This window comes from Coregonus lavaretus (genome assembly GCF_964263955.1).
Source record: "Coregonus lavaretus genome assembly, chromosome: 1".
Lineage (NCBI taxonomy): Eukaryota > Metazoa > Chordata > Actinopteri > Salmoniformes > Salmonidae > Coregonus > Coregonus lavaretus.
In genome coordinates, this window is record NC_139988.1 from 48352309 (window position 1) to 48370983 (window position 18675).

Below are 18675 nucleotides of genomic sequence, written 5' to 3' on the forward strand. Positions count from 1 at the left end.
AGGTGACCAGTGCATATATTCTTACATGGTGTTCCCCACGCATAACACTTTGTAAGCAAGCTAGAACCACTGGGGTGGGCTATAAGCAACGTTCCCTCTAAACTGCGCAGGGGGAGAGTGCAGTGGTGAAGAAATATCAGCACGCACAGAGAAGAACGAGACTTATCTTCACTCAACTTTCTATAGTTTTCCCCATTAGTTAACACTGTCATCGTTTCCCTTTAATGTTGTAATTGTGATTGAATCAACGCAATTTTAGCCACTTTCAATGCAAATTACCGAAACAAAACGAACTATGCAAGAGATTTTGTTTTAGGCAGAACACATCGGAGTAGGGTTCTATTGCATTGACAGGCACGACTCAGGCCCATAGTCTCCACCCTCTATACTCAACTGGTGGACCGCGGACCGGATCCGGACCCAGAACTGGGTCAATACGGACCGCAATACGGACCCTTTAAATTTTTTAGTTTTTACATTAAAAAATATATATACAGTGGGGAGAACAAGTATTTGATACACTGCCGATTTTGCAGGTTTTCCTACTTACAAAGCATGTAGAGGTCTGTAATTTTTATCATAGGTACACTTCAACTGTGAGAGACGGAAAAACAAAAATCCAGAAAATCACATTGTATGATTTTTAAGTAATTAATTTGCATTTTATTGCATGACATAAGTATTTGATCACCTACCAACCAGTAAGAATTCCGGCTCTCACAGACCTGTTAGTTTTTCTTTAAGAAGCCCTCCTGTTCTCCACTCATTACCTGTATTAACTGCACCTGTTTGAACTCGTTACCTGGTATCATATAAACACACATAAGACATGGAAGAATGCATAGAATTGCAGGAAATTAGCTTCAAACAGCAAAAAAGTATCTCTGCCCCATGCAAAATGTGTAGAATTGCGGGATATTAGCTTTAAAACTGCAACATTATCTCTCCCCCAACAAGAGAGGTGTGAACAGTTTGGGGTTGGTATGGGTTGTGAGGTGGGGGTTTGTAACTACGCTGATAAATTACATTATCCATCCGGACCTTTGCCACCTTGGAAATTTTTGTGACCGGACCTTCTCAAATAGTACTTGAGTACCCCTACTCTACACAGACAAGTGCGGCATAACCAATCAGAGCTGCAGTAGGCCTATATGCAAATCGACCATTGCCATATATGGATCTGTGCAGTTCACTTTGAACTGGACTGTTTTCAGCATGATCAGTCATGAGTAGATGTGCTTGTTTTCAGATCAAAGAGAGAGCTACATGTAGCTTATTGTGCACATTTGTTCCAGTCCTTTGCTAGTTAGTGAGTTATTAGCCCAGTTATAGATAATGTGTAGTCAGCAATGGGGAAGTGATTGCTTCCTACAAGAGCACAAAATGTCTGCATTTCTAGTCATCTTGAAAAGTGAGTCAGGCAAAGAGCTTTTTTTATCTTAAAGGGGCAGTGTTTTATTTTGAGACAGACTTGAATAAGCTAAGTAGCCAATTGGCAGAGGGTAACATGATTTGTCTGATTCTCTGTAATAATGGTATGGGAATAATGATGCATTTTATTTGGTAAAATATTTGTAAATATTTGTAAAATATTTGTAAAACAACACAACAACATTTTCAGTCACCTCCTTTTCTGAAGGACAAATGGATAAACAGGTTAATGTCAAGCTCTGCATGTTTTCTCATGGAATGTAGGCCTATATTGAACACCACACATTGGCTGCTACTGTAGGCTGAATGATAGAACAGCTATTTCCATGTTAAAATTTTATGAGATGCACTTTCTCCACTCTGGTAGGCCTACATTGTGATCAAATAGCCACAGTAGCCTACTTGACCACTGTTAAAACTGTAACTTAAAGCGGGTACAGCCTCAGTGTTCACAGTAAAAGCGCGGCGGAAGTTGCACAGAATTTTCACAATGTTCAAGTTTGCACTCAGCAGACCTGAAATTTGCTCAGTGCCCAAAAAATGATGAGGGAACATTGGCTATAAGCTGATCATACTAACAAATATAAATGAATCAGCTAGTTAGTTAGCTAGTTAGCTATGCTGTTGAAACAAGCTACCTTGTCTTTACTTGATTTTAATTTGTTCTGCTGCTGACATCTGCCTTTAACTGACAAACAGTTGAACTGTCAATTGCCCCCTTTCCTGTCCCTGACCCTGAGATGACACATGAAACTTCCAAAGTAACATACTATTGAAACTTACCATCTGGCATAGCCACTTTTAGCTATGCTGGTGGTGTTGACATGTACACTAGCGTTGCTAACAATCAGGTTACAAAATAACAGAACAGTCCATGCAAAACCAGGTGTTAGGTAAAATTCAATTTCAACTTATTGTTGGTTGTCTGGGTGGGTCTGCTGCCTGACAAATTACTTCCTCACTACTTCACCTCATGTCAAAGTAAAAGTCCTGCAAATGCGCTATATGTACGCAAGTAAACGATAACTTGTGAAGGACTTTTATATAAGCGGATAGAAAGTGGGTCTGCAGCAGACCCACGTTTGGAAAGTCTGCTTAATAATACGTTCCCTTGGATATTTGTCTAAATTCCCAGCAGTATAAGGATCAATCCCCCGGACAATCGTCAGAGTAAGTTAAAATTGAATTCTATTCAACATTTGTGACACACAGGGGGTGAAGCTAGTTTTCAGGTTTGTTGCACATCCATGATGTCCAAGAGGGACAGCATCGGTGCATCACAACTACACCCGGTGCTGGTAGGTAGCTTCTGAATGCAGGATTAGCGCAGCAGCGCACTGCCCTGCTCGCAGATTCAAGACATTTAATTATGTAGTTGGGCAATAGGTTACATTTAAAGATACAAAAAAGTAAAATACTCCAATAAAATAAAAGTAATTAGTTAAAAACACCCCACAATCAAAAGGGCATTTCTCATACCACTATCTGTGCACTAACCACTTCACCTGTACAGTGTCAGTTTACCTTGATTATCTGAAGCCATCCTTAGGAGCTCCCTCTTGTGAAAGATTGCTTATTATAATAATTTACAGTCTGTCATACTTAAATACATAGGGGAGAATATACATTATCCACTGTCTTTGTTAAGAAAGTTTGTATTAGTTCACTTTAAAGGGATTGGTACATTTTGGGACATTTAGATTAATGATCAGGTAGCCATTGATTCTTGAAGACTATTGTAGCGAGTTCGGGGGAAGCCTGGACTGGGATTCGAACCTGGGTCCAGCGACTATCAACCCAACACAGCCGTTACGCCAAGAGAGCTGAACCTCTTGACAAGGTAGCTAGGTGATAGGTTAACATCACTACACTACCCCCTTCCTTCAGCATAGAGTTTCCCCACGCTTGTCTATACCAAGTCCCTTATGTGTACATGCCTTTCTGATGGCCTTGCGGGAACCCTCCCACTTCTGACACCAGTGTAGCGAATTCAGGGGGTAGCCCCGACCAGGACTCAAACCCAGGTCCAGAGACTGTTAACCCGACACCTTAGCCATTAGGCCTCTTGACGAGGTCACTAGGTATTGGGTTAAGGTTGTTACAATATAACTCATATTTCAAGCTTAGTTCAACTGCCTTACCCTATCAGAACCCAAATTATAAGCTTGTTTTTACTCCAATGTTTATAAACAATGCAATTGGAAACAAACACTGTATAGCTTCACAAGGGTTTTTTGTTTTTAGAATCCCGGATTGTACCTTTAAGTGGCCTTACTTGAAACAATAACCATTTAATTGCAGTATTTACCATTATCTGTACAGACAGTATGTCATTCTTATATAATGGCATTCTGTAGGCATGATGACTTAACCTTAAGTAATGTGTTTCAAAGGGCTTTAAACATTTTCAAGGAATTTCATGTAGGTCAATTGGCCTTGAGGTACAAGATTATAGATATCTTTGTGTAGTCATATCAATACATTTTAGTCAAATTAAATAATACAAGTGTGGTCACTAACAGCCAATATGGCTTTATTCTTTTATCCATTTCTGTTTTTGGATCTAACATATCAACTAACCACTGTTGTAGCACAAACCCCCGCAAGGGGCAGCAGGTAGCTTAGTGGGTAAGAGCGTTGTGCCAGTACCCGAAAGGTCACTGGTTCTAATCCCCGAGCCAATTAGGTGAAAAATCTGTCGATGTGCCCTTGAGCAAGGCACTTAACCCAAATTGCTCCTGTAAGTCGCTCTGGATAAGAGCGTCTGCTAAATGACTAATAATTATTAAGGTGGGGTTGGGGGCCCCCTGGAGGTCATGACCCCCCTCCCCACATAGTATTTGAACACGTCATTAGCCATGGTAAAAAAAAATAGAACTACAGAAAATTAGCTATAAAACTTCACATTTTTCATTCAGCCTCATGGCAAAATGTGTAGAATATCAGGAAATTAGCAAAATAAAATAAAAAAAACATTTAGTGTTAGTTGATTTAACATATCAACTAACTCTAAATGTTGGTTGATCTTACATATCAATTACCACAAAGTGTTGGTTTATCCAACACCAAATGTACAGTGGCCTCGTCTTTACAGTAACACAATGAGCCGGACAAAATATAACAGCACTATACTTGCATCTATGAAGATTCCAGGTAGCTTAGGTAGGTAGTAAAGGTGTTTGCGTGAAATCATATCTGATAAATGAGGGCAGTGCTCCTGTGGGCGGGAGCCCTTCAGTAGTATTAATGTGCTATTTTTTGCATGCAGTCTAAAACTTTTGGATAGGCTCTCAAGGGACTACGGGAATGGGTTGTGTCGTCAGAATCACCACTGCAGAATCACCACTGCAACCCTAATTTTCACAAAGTCTGCTGCCTCAGTTTTGATGATGGCAATTTGCATATACTCCAGAATGTCATGAAGAGTGATCAGATGAATTGCAATTAATTGCAAAGTCCCTCTTTGCCATGAAAATTAACTTCATCCCCAAAAAACATTTCCACTGCATTTCAGCCCTGCCACAAAAGGACCAGCTGCCAGCTCATATCAGTGATTCTCTCGTTAACACAGGTGAGAGTGTTGACGAGGACAAGGCTGGAGATCACTCTGTCATGCTGATTGGGTTAGAATAACAGACTGAAAGCTTTAAAAGGAGGGTGGTGCTTGAAATCATTGTTCTTCCTCCGTTAACCATGGTTACCTGCAAGGAAACACGTGCCGTCATCATTGCTTCGCACAAAAAGGGCTTCACAGGCAAAGACATTGCTGCTAGTAAGATTGCATCTAAATCAACCATTTATCGGATCATCAAGAACTTCAAGGAGAGAGGTTCAATTGTTGTGAAGAAGGCGTCAGGGCGCCCAAGAAAGTCCAGCAAGCGCCAGGACCGTCTCCTAAAGTTGATTCAGCTGCGGGATCGGGGCACCACCAGTGCAGAGCTTGCTCAGGAATGGCAGCAGGCAGGTGTGAGTGCATCTGCACGCACAGGGAGGCGAAGACTTTTGGAGGATGGCCTGGTGTCAAGAAGGGCAGCAAAGAAGCCACTTCTCTCCAGGAAAAACATCAGGGACAGACTGATATTCTGCAAAAAGTACAGGGATTGGACTGCTGAGGACTGGGGTAAAGTCATTTTCTCTGATGAATCCCCTTTCCGATTGTTTGGGGCATCCGGAAAACACCTTGTCTGGAGAAGACAAGCTGAGCGCTACCATCAGTCCTGTGTCATGCCAACAGTAAAGCATCTTGAGACCATTCATGTGTGGGGTTGCTTCTCAGCCAACGGAGTGGGCTCACTCACAATTTTGCCTAAGAACACAGCCATGAATAAAGAATGGTACCAAAACATCCTCCGACAGCAACTTCTCCCAACCATCCAAGAACAGTTTGGTGACGACCAATGCCTTTTCCAGCATGATGGAGCACCTTGCCATAAGGCAAAAGTGATAACTAAGTGGCTTGGGAAACAAAACATTGACATTTTGGGTCCATGGCCAGGAAACTCCCCAGACCTTAACCCCATTGAGAACTTGAGATCCTCAAGAGGCGGGTGGACAAACAAAAACTTACAAATTCTAACAAACTCCAAGCATTGATTATGCAAGAATGGGCTGCCATCAGTCAGGATGTGGCCCATAAGTTAATTGAGAGCATGCCAGGGCAGATTGCAGAGGTTTTGAAAAAGAAGGGTCAACACTGCAAATATTGACTCTTTGCATAAACTTAATGTAATTGTCAATAAAAGCCTTTGAACCTTATGGAATGCTTGTAATTATACTTCAGTATACCATAGTAACATCTGACAAAAATATCTCATAACACTGAAGCAGCGAACTTTGTGAAGACCAATAATTGTGTCATTCTCAAAACTTTTGACCACGACTGTACACAGTGGGAAATGCAGAAGTATTTTCTTCTTCGCTATGATCAGCTTGACATAAACTTTAAACCACAGACAATTCATCCCACAGGGTAAAACTCCTGGACAGCAGTTGTGAGTAGCCTGATTGTCCATTCCATATTGTCCATTTTACTTTGACCAGTCCTGTTTTTATGAAATGGTGTTTGTTAACATGTCAGCACATTTTTTTTGATTGGGCGCCATTTAGGTTAGGCTATTTGATCAGAGAAACGTGCATGATGTAAAAATGATGTTTTATTACATTGTCATACATTTTATCTACAGCCACAAAGTCTTTCAACCATAGGCTACAGTATATCTGCTACATGATTTATGTTAGATGATTTTTTGACAGAATGTTGCTGGAGCTGAGGAGTATTTCTGTCTGTAATAAAGCCCTTTTGTGGGGAAAAACTCATTCTGATTGGCTAGGCCTGGCTCCCCAGTGGGAGGGCCTATGCCCTCCAAGGCCCGATGGCTGCACCCCTGTCCAGTTGTGTGAAATCCATAGATTAGGGCCTTATGAATTCATTTCAATTGACTGATTTCCCTATATGAACTGTATCTCAGTAACATCTTTGAAATTGTTTCATGTTGCGTTTATATTTTGGTTCAGTATAGATAATCACATTTTAATTTGGCATTATCAAATCTATCAAGTGTGTAAAATGGTCACCTTACTCCAATTTTTCGGTTGAGAGTCGTGTTAAATCATTATTTAGCATAGGATCGGTCTGTATCCCATATTCACTATGTAGCGTTTATATTCAGAAAAATTTGCTGTCTTTGATACACAGAGGCGCGCGCAGGCAACTGCAAAGATAATGTGAACGCGCCCTCTGTCGTGACTTCCAATGTCATATGACTAGCCGCTGCAGTGTCATTTAGTACCATACAGAAGGAGCTAGCTTGTTACCAGTATCTTTGAGTTAATACCCTCAGCTACTAGCTAGAATCACACCAGCTATACTGTAGCTCAGGTAGAGGGTTTCGTTTATTTAAGTATGGCAACATTGGTGGGAAACAGGACAATGGACATCAACGGTCCTGCTGTGGCAAGGACACACACACAGGCTGTGACCAGAAACTACATCTCACAACCAAGGCTGAGTACGTAGTTAGCTACCTAGCCAGATGCGTGATTCTCCATAGCTTGCTAGCTAGCTGCTGGATTGTTTGCTCGAAAACAAATACTTACAGTGTATGTGAAATATCCAATATAAAATGCATTTTGTATTAACATAGAACTTTACCGACTGTCACTGCAGCGACAAGTAAAATGCTTGAAGGAGTGAAATGGCTAGCTTGCAAGCTAATATTAGCCAGCTAGCTAGCTAGCTAACCTGTATGTGGAGCTGTTTTGCAAAACAATCAATTTATAATCTTTGCTTGTATGTTATGTAAAAGTATGTAATCTGCCAGTTTAATATTAGCGTTAACTTATAAATATAGCTATGCATGTAACTATTTACTATATTGGTTAATCATCAAGCGTTATGTGAACATCATTAGCTTGATTTGATTTGATTAGCTAGCTAGATTTCAAGGGAAAATAAGCTAACTAGCTAGCATAGCCAAGTCAGTTGACTGCTCCTGACAGAATGAATAACCATGCGATAACAAAATATAGCGTGTCAGGCAATCAACGCCTTTACTCTGTAATTTACAGAAGATTTAGATTTTGCTGCATGTCATGGAAATTGTAACTAATTGTATTGGTTTGTGGTGTGGAAATTATTGCTAGGAAGGATATAGACTGACAAATGGGTTGATTAGCCTACTATATGACGTAATCACGTGAGGCTGCAGGCCTGCAGTTGATTGTCATTAGTTACCACAGACACAAGTCAAATTGGCTATAACGTAACAATTCATGAAAACAAAGATGTGCTTTTTGGTCATAATTTAAGGTTAGGCATAAGGTTAGCAGTGTGGTAAAAGTTAGGCTTAAAATCCGATTTTAAGAAGACATTGTAGGAATAGGCGTGGATTGTGACTTTGTGGCTGTGGTAACTAGTGACGACCCAGCTGAGAGGATTGCGTCAAAGATGGTGGATAATTAAGCAATAATACATGAGGCCCTGTATTCAGACATTTTTATCATGGCTGTGACTTGGTCATAGCCACAAGGCGAAGCCAAGTGGTGTACACCAGGGTTTCCCAAAGTCGGTCCTGGGCCCCCCCAGGGTGCATTTTTAGTTTTTTGCCCTAGCACTACACAACTGATTCAAATAACCAACTCATCATCAAGCTTTGATGATTTGAATCAGCTGTGTCGTGCTAGGGCAAGAACCAAAAAGTGCACCCAGGGGGGGCCCCAGGACCGAGTTTGGGAAACCCTGGTGTGACCACCTTGGCCAGTGAAATGTTTACTTATGTGCCCTTCCCAACAATGCAGAGAGAAAGAAAATGGACAAAAGTAAAACTTAAAGTAGTAATAGATACACAATGAGTAATGATAACTTGGCTATATACAAGGAGTACCACTGTCTCCCGAGTGGCGCAGTGGTCTAAGGCACTGCATCGCAGTGCTAGCTGTGCCACTAGAGATCCTGGTTCGAATCCAGGCTCTGTCGTAGCCGGCCGTGACCGGGAGACCCATGGGGCGGCGCACAATTGGCCCAGCGTCGTCTAAGGTAGGGAAGGGAATGGCCGGCAGGGGATGGTAGCTCAGTTGGTAGAGCATGGCGTTTGCAACGCCAGGGTTGTGGGTTCGATTCCCACGGGGGGGGGTATGAAAAAAATTAATAAATAAAAATAACAATAATGTATGCACTCACTAACTGTAAGTCGCTCTGGATAAGAGCGTCTGCTAAATGACGTAAATGTAAATGTAAATGTGTACCAGTACCAAGTCAATGTGCAGGGGGATGAGGTAATTGAGGTGTATATGTACATATAACTAGGAATAAAGTGACAGATAATAAACCATAGCAGCAGCATATGATGAGTCAAAGTTTGTGCAAAAAGGGTCTATTTGGTGAACTATTTAACTAACTAGTTAGCAGACTTAGCATGGGGGTAGAAACTGTTCAGGGTCCTGTTGGTTCCAGACTTGAATTGATACTGCTTGCTGTGCTTAAGCTGTGAGAACAGTCTAACATGGGTGGCTGGAGTCTTTTAAATTTTTTAGGGCCTTCCTCTGACACCGCCTGGGCCGTCCGACCTACTCTCTGTAGCGCTTTGCGTTGGATGCCAAGCAGTTGCCATAACAAGCGGTGATGCAGCCAGTCAAGATGCTCTCAATAGCGCAACTGTATAACTTTTTTAGAATCTGAGGGCTCATGCCAAATCTTTTCAGCCTCCTGAGGGGGAAGAGGTGTTGTCGTGCCCTCTTCAAGAATGTTGGTGTGTTTGGACCATAATAGATCCTTAGTGATGTGGACACCGAGGAACTTGAAGCTCTCGACCCGCTCCACTACAGCCCTGTTGATGTGAATGGGGGTGTGCTCTGCCCGCCGTTTACTGTAGTCCACGATCAGCTCCTTTGTCTTGCTGACGTTGAGGGAGAGGTTGTAGTCTCTGACCTCCTTATAGGCGATCTCATCATCGTCGGTGATCAGGCCTACCACGTTGTGTTGTTGGCAAAATTAATGATGGTGTTGGAGTCGTGCGTGGCCACGCAGTCGTGGGTGAACAGGGAGTACAGAAGGGGATTAAGCACTCACCCCTGAGGGGCCCCCGTGTTGAGGGTCAGTGTGTCGGATGTGTTGCCTACCTTCACCACCTGGGGGCGTCCTGTCATGAAGTCCAGAATCCAGTTGCAGAGGGTGTTCAGTCCCAGGGTCCTTAGCTTAGTGATGAGCTTGGAGGGCAGTATGGTGTTGAACACTGAGCTGTAGTCAATGAACAGCATTCTCACGTAGGTGTTCCTTTTGTCCAAGTGGGAAAGGGAAATGTGGAGTGCAATAGAGATTGCGTCATCTGTGGATCTGTTGGGGCAGTATGCGATTTGGAATGGGTCCATGGTGTCTGGGATGATTGTGTTGATGTGAGCCATGACCATCCTTTCAAAGCATTTCATGGCTATAGATGTGAGTGCTACGGGGCAATAGTCATTTAGACAGGTTACCTTGGCGTTCTTGGGCACAGGGACTATGGTGGTCTGCTTGAAACATAGGTATTCAGGGCTCGCGTTAATGCAGAATTGTGTGTTTTTCATGAAGAATAAAAAATTACTCCTAAGAAATCTTGCTGCGTTTTGTAAATGCAGATCTAAAATGCTTCTTATTGTAATTTCTGCTCGGCATCAGACACATTTTGTGCTTCAGTTGCACTTCTCCACTCGTAGGATAATTCACCAATGGCAGCGCTCTGACAGATGTGTAGCTACTTTTTTCCGGTACTTTTCTCAGCATAGCCTACTTTCTCCAGTGAAATGTAAGATTAACTTCAAACAAAACATTAGGAAATGTAGCTGGCTACATTCTTTCTAATAAACATTTAGAGATATAATGGGCATGCATCGTTTTTGCAAAAAAGCTAATTGTAAGATCATTTACTTGTGTGGCTGCTAGCCAAATAGCATTGCACTTCTTTTGTCATCTGATGAAAATGAAGCTATTTTCAGCCGAATGTGTTGTAATAATATATTTTCTGTGAAGGAAAACTATAGTTGCACGCCACTGATCACTATTGAAGTAGAAAAACACTGACTTTTAATATAAAACACAGGTGAAATTGTTTAAAACGCAGATTTTTTGATGGTCTACGTTTTGTAAATGCAGACTTCTGAACTCTAACGTGACCCCTGGGTATTACTGACTGGGTCAGGGAGAGGTTGAAAAAGTCAATGAAGACTCTTGCCAGCTAGATAGCGCATGCTCTGAGTACGCGTCCTGGTAATCCGTCTGGCCCTGTGGCTTTGTGAATGTTAACTTGTTTAAAGGTCTTACTCACATCGGCTACGGAGAGCGTGATCAAACAGTCGTCCGGAACAGCTGGTTCTCTCACGGATTGTTCAGTGTTGCTTGCCTTAAAATCACCGGCCACTAGGAGTGCCGCCTCTGGATATGCATTTTCTTATTTGCTTATGGCCCTATACAGCTCGTTCAGTGTGGTCTTAGTGCCAGCATCGGTTTGTGGTGGTAAATAGACAGCTACGAAAAATATAGATCTACTTTCTTGGTAAATAGTATGGTAACAGCTTATCATGGTTCAAGCATAAAAAAGCAACATTCTTTCCCAAACCATACATTTCTTCAACAAAACGTGATACTACGTTCACTAAAACTGGTTGTCAAGTGCAATTTTAGGCGTTCTCTGGTCGTTAGTTCTATTCGTATTGGCTGCCATGTAAAGTGTTGCAAATGTCGAAGATAATGTCTAGGTGCTTTTTACAGTGGATATCAAATTTATAAATTGCGTGGCTGGGCAGAAGAGACAGTGGATCTGTAGAAGTAGTAGTTGCTAGGTAACATTGTAAACAATGGCACTTTTTAGGAATGTACTGGCCATGTGTTTATGTTGTCTAGTATATCATGTGCAGGATAGACTGTAACAATGGGAATTCCAAATCAGCTGTTGTTTAAATGAAGATGGTTCACTCAGGCAGTTTACCGACAGAGTTTCTAAACCCAGAGGTGCAACATCGCAAGACTTCCGGGAACGCTTGTGAAACAGACCTGGCCGGGGTTTGAGAAGTCAATGAGAGAAGCGAACAATTCTTCCTTAGTTGTTAAATTTCTCAATGTAAAGGCACAACCTAGATTCGAGCCAATGTCTTAAGTACTTCAACATGTTATTACTCCAACCCTGTGAAAGTGACAAACTGACACGTTTTCATTTTCGTCAAAAACAACTTTATATCGAAGGAGTGCCTTTGATTTGACGGCCTGTGCAGTTAGGCTCGAGACGACAGCTAGACCCAATGACTTGTTCCTGCGCATAAGCTTAGCTAGCCATCGTCGACATTTTCATACAGTCTTTGGTTTACCATTGATTGAAAAAATGGTTAGTTCCGGTCTATTTAACGGGATGTGTCTCCCATATACACCAATGCAATAGCAGCTTGGTCTGGTCTACTAAGTTCATTTACTTTTATTGAACCAGAAAAAAACTGCCTGTGGGGCGTCTCGCTGCCATTCGTCTCTGATGGTGTCATGCATTCTTTCATTGATTCATTCCCTCTTGTATTGCCATCCTGTGTAAATATATATTTTAAACATGTTTGACAATGACTTTGTCTACGACACTGCAAATATTAAAACTAATTGCCTAGCTGATGCCCCGTTCTAAAATATCCATTAAATGGTTGAAATTGGCACCCAAGATATAGCCTAGCCAACTGCAATTTAGGTGAATTGACTCATGTTAGCAGTAGGGCAAATTCCATGGTAGCGAAATTACGCTGAGACTCAGATTTTTCACTTTACAATGTATACCAAACAAACAATTTATTTCAAAGTTTAACAAACCATAGAAATCTATGCACAATGACTACTTTCAACAATTTCCACATAAAATTGTACAACACATTTAAAGGTAGAACTGTGCATATACAAAGTTTGATTTCTGTTACCAAACTTTTCATCTGCACAGTTTTTCTAGTAAATTTGTATTTTTTTTATTTACTGTGAATTCTTCAAAGTAGTCATTGTGCATAGAGTTGTATGGTTAGTTTAACTTTAGAATCAATGGTATTTGTTTATCATACATTTTAAAGTGAAAAATCTGAGTCTCAGCGTAATTCCGTTACTGTGGAATTGCCCATTATCAAAGTACTCTCTTTGGTGGATAATAACAAATCATGACTAGCTTTATCAATTGAACTGGAACTTGCAATGCCCTTTTCTTGTCAGGACAAAAATACCCGTCCGCATTTGTGTTGTTGCTAAATTCCGACGTCCTTGGCTAATAGTCTCTTTTTGCAGCTCAGAGTCATACAAATTAATAATAATAATAATAATTGGTCATTTAGCAGACGCTCTTATCCAGAGCGACTTACAGGAGCAATTAGGGTTAAGTGCCTTGCTCAAGGGCACATCGACAGATTTTTCACCTAGTCGGCTCGGGGATTAGAACCAGCGACCTTTCGGTTACTGGCACAACGCTCTTAACCACTAAGCTACCTACCACTATTTACATAACTGATAACTTGTGCCTTTGATGTGTTCATGAGTAGTGGCCAAAATAATTAATACAGGATCATATGAAAGAGAACATAGAGAGAAATCATATTATTTGAAGGAATGGTTAATGGAGTCACCATCCATCTGTGATATGCCTCCATCTCTCAGGCCTTTTAACAGTGGTGTATTGGGCCTTTCAGCCATCTATTCTTCACCACAGTGTGAAAATAGGCCTGGCCAACATTCTGCTGTCTCTGATTCCGGCTAAAGGCAGTACAAACACAACCTTCGAACCATATTGTAGTCTGAATTCAGCCTTCTGCTCTTGGTGACCATATGTGACCCGTTTCAATAAACTAGGCATATTTCGCACGTCACTACTTCATAGCATTTGAACGTTGTTTAAAAAGGCAGAAATGCCTTCTGGAACATGTGAACTTTCATGTGCCTTAATAACAAACTTGTATGCCATCTGTTAATTCAATAGTTAAATAACGAGCCTAGTTTGTTTACCCACTGAAAAATACAGGAACCTTCATGCTAGCTATGATTGGCAGAGATAATGGATGGGCTGGACATGCTGAGAAATTAGTTCAGATTGGTGTAGCATGCTTCTGTCTATAACATGAACTGCTAAGTATTTGTGGATAATCCTGTCTACCGCAGCTTTTTAAAAAGTTTTGCTACTGCTCTCAACATTGCTGCCCTGAAGTTAATAGCGCTATCGACAAAGCTAAGTGGGAAAATGTTGGAGTACTTTCTAGAGGATGATCGTGCCATGCTTACTCTCTCTGACTCTGAAAATGAATTAGCCAATGAGGAAACCCCTGATTTATGGGAAAAAAACTCATTTTCATTGCAAGTTAAAGCGTACCGTTAGCTAGCTAACGTTAGCTGACTGGCTCGCTAACTAAAGTTACGTGTCTGATCTGTGTAGGAGCTCTAGAAAGAGGCCTGACTTTCCGAGTCGGAATTCTGAGTTGGATGACCGTTCAAATCAAATTTTCCCAGTTAGTTTCTTTCCCATTTGTTTTGAATGTGGCATTAGTTGGGATTATGGTTAATTGTTTAGCAAGCTAGCTACCTAGCTACATGTCTATACAAGAATCCACCATTTCACTGTACTGTTTACACCATCTGTATCCTGTGCATGTGACAAATAAACACAGATTTTATTTGATATAGTGTATGTTTACCAGAGACTGTAATGTGAAGAACAACATTTTGTTGTTACATCCTGAATTCAAAATTGATTAAACAAAACATTCTCACTCATCTACACACAATACCCCATAATGACAGTGAAAACATGTTTTTACACGATTATACACGTTATTGAAAATGCAATCCAGAAATCTAATTTATACTGAACAAAAATATAAACGCAACAATTTCAAAGATTTTACTTAGTTACAGTTCATATAAGGAAATCAGTCAATTGAAATGATTAAGTTAAGCCCTAATCTATGCATTTCACATGACTGGGAACACAGATATGCATCTGTCGGTCAGGGGCGTGGTTCAGAAAACCAGTCAGTATCTGGTGTGACCACCATTTCCCTTATGCAGCGTGACACATCTCCTTCACATCGAGTTGATCAGGCTGTTGATTGTGGAATGTTGTCCCACTCTTCAGTGGCTTTGTGAAGTTGCTGGATATTGGCGGGAACTGGAACACGCTGTCGTACACGTCGATCCAGAGCATCCCAAACATTCTCAATTGGTGACATTTCTGGTGAGTATGCAGGCCATGGAAGAACTAGGACATTTTCAGCTTCCAGGAATTGTGTACAGATCCTTGCGACATGGGGCCATGCATTATCATTCTGAAACTTGATGGTGGCGGATGAATGGCACGACAATGGGCCTCAGGATCTCGTCACGGTATCTCTGTGCATTCAAATTGCCATCGTTAAAATGTCCATAGCTTATGCCTGCCCATACCATAACCCCACCACCACCATGGGGCACTCTGTTCACAATTTTGACATCAGCAAAACGCTCGCCCACACGACGCCATACATGTGGTCTGTGATTGTGAGGCCGGTTGGACATACTGCCAAATTCTCTAAAACGACGTTGGAGGCGGCTTATGGTAGAGAAATTAACATGACATTCTCTGGCAACAGCTCTGGTAGACATTCCTGCAGTCACCATGCAAATTGCACGCTTCCTTAAAACTTGGGACGTCTGTGGCATTGTGTTGTGTGACACAACTGCACCGAATACAACAGGTGCAGACATTACAGTGAAATGCTTACTTACAGCCCTTAACCAACAGTGCATTTATTTTTAATAAAAAAGTAAAATAAAACAACAACAAAAAAGTGTTGAGAAAAAAGAGCAGAAGTAAAATAAAATAACAGTAGGGAGGCTATATATACAGGGGGGTACCGGTGCAGAGTCAATGTGCGGGGGCACCGGCTAGTTGAGGTAGTTGAAGTAGTATGTACATGTGGGTAGAGTTAAAGTGACTATGCATAAATAATTAACAGAGTAGCAGCAGCGTAAAAAGATGGGGTGGGGGGGCAGTGCAAATAGTCCGGGTAGCCATGATTAGCTGTTCAGGAGTCTTATGGCTTAGGGGTAGAAGCTGTTGAGAAGTCTTTTGGACCTAGACTTGGCACTCCGGTACCACTTGCCGTGCGGTAGCAGAGAGAACAGTCTATGACTAGGGTGGCTGGAGTCTTTTACAATTTTGAGGGCCTTCCTCTGACACCGCCTGGTATAGAGGTCCTGGATGGCAGGAAGCTTGGCCCCAGTGATGTACTGGGCCGTACGCACTACCCTCTGTAGTGCCTTGCGGTCGGAGGCCAAGCAGTTGCCATACCAGGCAGTGATGCAACCAGTCAGGATGCTCTCGATGGTGCAGCTGTAGAATTTTGTGAGGATTTGAGGACCCATGCCAAGTCTCCTGAGGGGGAATAGGTTTTGTCGTGCCCTCTTCACGACTGTCTTGGTGTGTTTGGACCATGATAGTTCGTTGGTGATGTGGACACCAAGGAACTTGAAGCTCTCAACCTGTTCCACTACAGCCCCGTCGATGAGAATGGGGGCGTGCTCAGTCCTCTTTTTTTTCCTGTAGTCCACAATCATCTCCTTTGTCTTGGTCACGTTGTGGGAGAGGTTGTTATCCTGGCACCACACGGCCAGGTCTCTGACCTCCTCCCTATAGGCTGTCTCATCGTTGTCGGTGATCAGGCCTACCACTGTTGGGTCGTTGGCAAACGTAATGATGGTGTTGGAGTCGTGCCTGGCCATGCAGTCATGGGTGAACAGGGAGTACAGGAGGGGACTGAGTACGCACCCTTGAGGGGACCCCGTGTTGAGGATCAGTGTGACAGATGTGTTGTTAACTACCCTCAACACTTTACATGTTGCGTTTTCTATTTTACATTTTTACATTTTAGTCATTTAGCGGACGCTCTTATTCAGAGCAACTTACAGTTAGTGAGTGCATACATTTTTCATACTGGCCCCCCGTGGGAATCGAAGCCACAACCCTGGCGTTGCAAGCGCCATGCTCTACCAACTGAGCTACACGGGACTGACCGTATATTTTTGTTCAGTGTACATAAGTATTCATACACATGTTAAAATCACCTGAAGGGCAGGCAATGTGCTCCAGGTGATGCGTTGGGCTGACCGCACCACCTGCTGGAGAGCCCTGCGGTTGCGGATGGTGCAATTGGCCTACCAGGCGGTGATACAGCCCGACAGCATGCTCTCAATGGTGGATCTGTAAAAGTTTTTGAGGGTCTTAGGGGCCGAGCTGAATTTCTTCTGCCTCCTGAGGTTGAAGAGGTGCTGTTGCGACTTCACCACACTGTCTGTGTGGGTGGACCATTTCAGATTGTCAGTGATGGGTACGGCGAGGAACTTAAAGCTTTTCACCTTCTCCGCTGCGGCCCTGTCGATGTGGATGGGGGCGTGCTCTCTACTGTCTCCTGAAGTCAACTATCAGCTCCTTCATTTTGTTGAAGGAGAGGTTATTTTCCTGCCACCACTCCGCCAGGTCCCTCACCTCCTCCCTGTAGGCTGTCTCATAGTTGTTGGCAATCAGTCTTACCACTGTTGTGTCGTCTGCAAAGTTGATGATTGAGTTGGAGGCGTGGGTGGCCACGCAGTCATGGGTAAACAGGGAGTACAGGAGGGGGCTGAGCACACACCCTTGTGGGGCCCCTGGGTTGAGGATCTGCGTAGTGGAGGTGTTGTTGCCTACCTTCACCACCTGGGGGATGGCCCGTCAGGAAGTCCAGGACCCAGTTGCACAGGGCGGGGTTCAGACCCAGGGCCCCGAGCTTAATGATGAGCTTGGAGGTTACAATGGTGTTGAAGGCTGAGCTGTAGTGAATGAACAGCATTCTTAGATACTGTAGGTATTCCTCTTGTCCAGATGGGACTGTGCAGTGCGATGGCGATTGCCTCATCCTTTGATCTATTGGGGCGGTATGCGAATTGCAGTGGGTCTAGGGTGTCTGGTAAGGTGGAGGTGATATGATCCTTAACTTGCGAGGGTTAACACGCTTAAATGTATTACTCAAGTCGGCCAGACGGCATCCCTAGCCGCGTCCTCAGAGCAAGAAACAGACGAGCTGGCTGGAGTGTTTACGGATATATTCAATCTCTCAATCTTAGAAAATGATTCAAGTGAAAGTCACCCAGTAAAATACTACTTGAGTAAGAGTCTAAGTATTTGCTTTTAAATATACTTAACACTTGTATTTGTATTTATTATGGATCCCCATTAGCTGCTGCCAAGGCAGTTATACCATTTTTAAAACATTACAATACATTCACAACAGATTTCACAACATATAAAGGTGTGTCCTCAGGCCCCTACTCTACTACCCCATGTGTACGTATGCGTATGTTATCGTGTGTTTCTGTGCATGTGTCTGTGCCTATGTTTGTGTTGCTTCATGGTCCCCTCTGTTCCATATTTTAATCTAAAAAAAAATATATATATATATTTTTACTGCTTGCATGAGTTACTTGATGTGGAATAGAGTTCCATGTAGTCATGGCTCTATGTAGTACTGTGTGTATCCCTTAGTCTGTTCTGGATTTGGTCTGTGAAGAGACCTCTGGTGGCATGTCTTGTGGGGTATGCATGGGTGTCCGAGCTGTGTGCCAGTACTTCAAATACAAGTAGTGATGAAGTCCATCTCTCCTCCACTTTGAGCCAGAAGAGATTGACATGCATATTATTTATGTTAGCGCTCTGTGTACATCCAAGGGCCAACTGTGCTGCCCTGTTCTGAGCCAATTGTAAT

At 42.5% G+C, this 18675-nt stretch overlaps 1 protein-coding gene across 1 annotated transcript in view; it reads left to right on the forward strand.

Moving 5' to 3' along the window:
• The first annotated feature begins 7170 nt into the window (after positions 1 to 7170).
• The window catches only part of LOC311140509 (V-type proton ATPase subunit B, brain isoform-like), a 46002-nt gene continuing 34497 nt past the window's right edge, over positions 7171 to 18675 (forward strand). Inside the window, exon 1 of the mRNA XM_084175598.1 lies at positions 7171 to 7439. Within this exon, the coding sequence (XP_084031724.1) occupies positions 7334 to 7439 (106 nt within the window). The 5' untranslated portion in view covers positions 7171 to 7333. The remainder of the gene's footprint in view (positions 7440 to 18675) is intronic.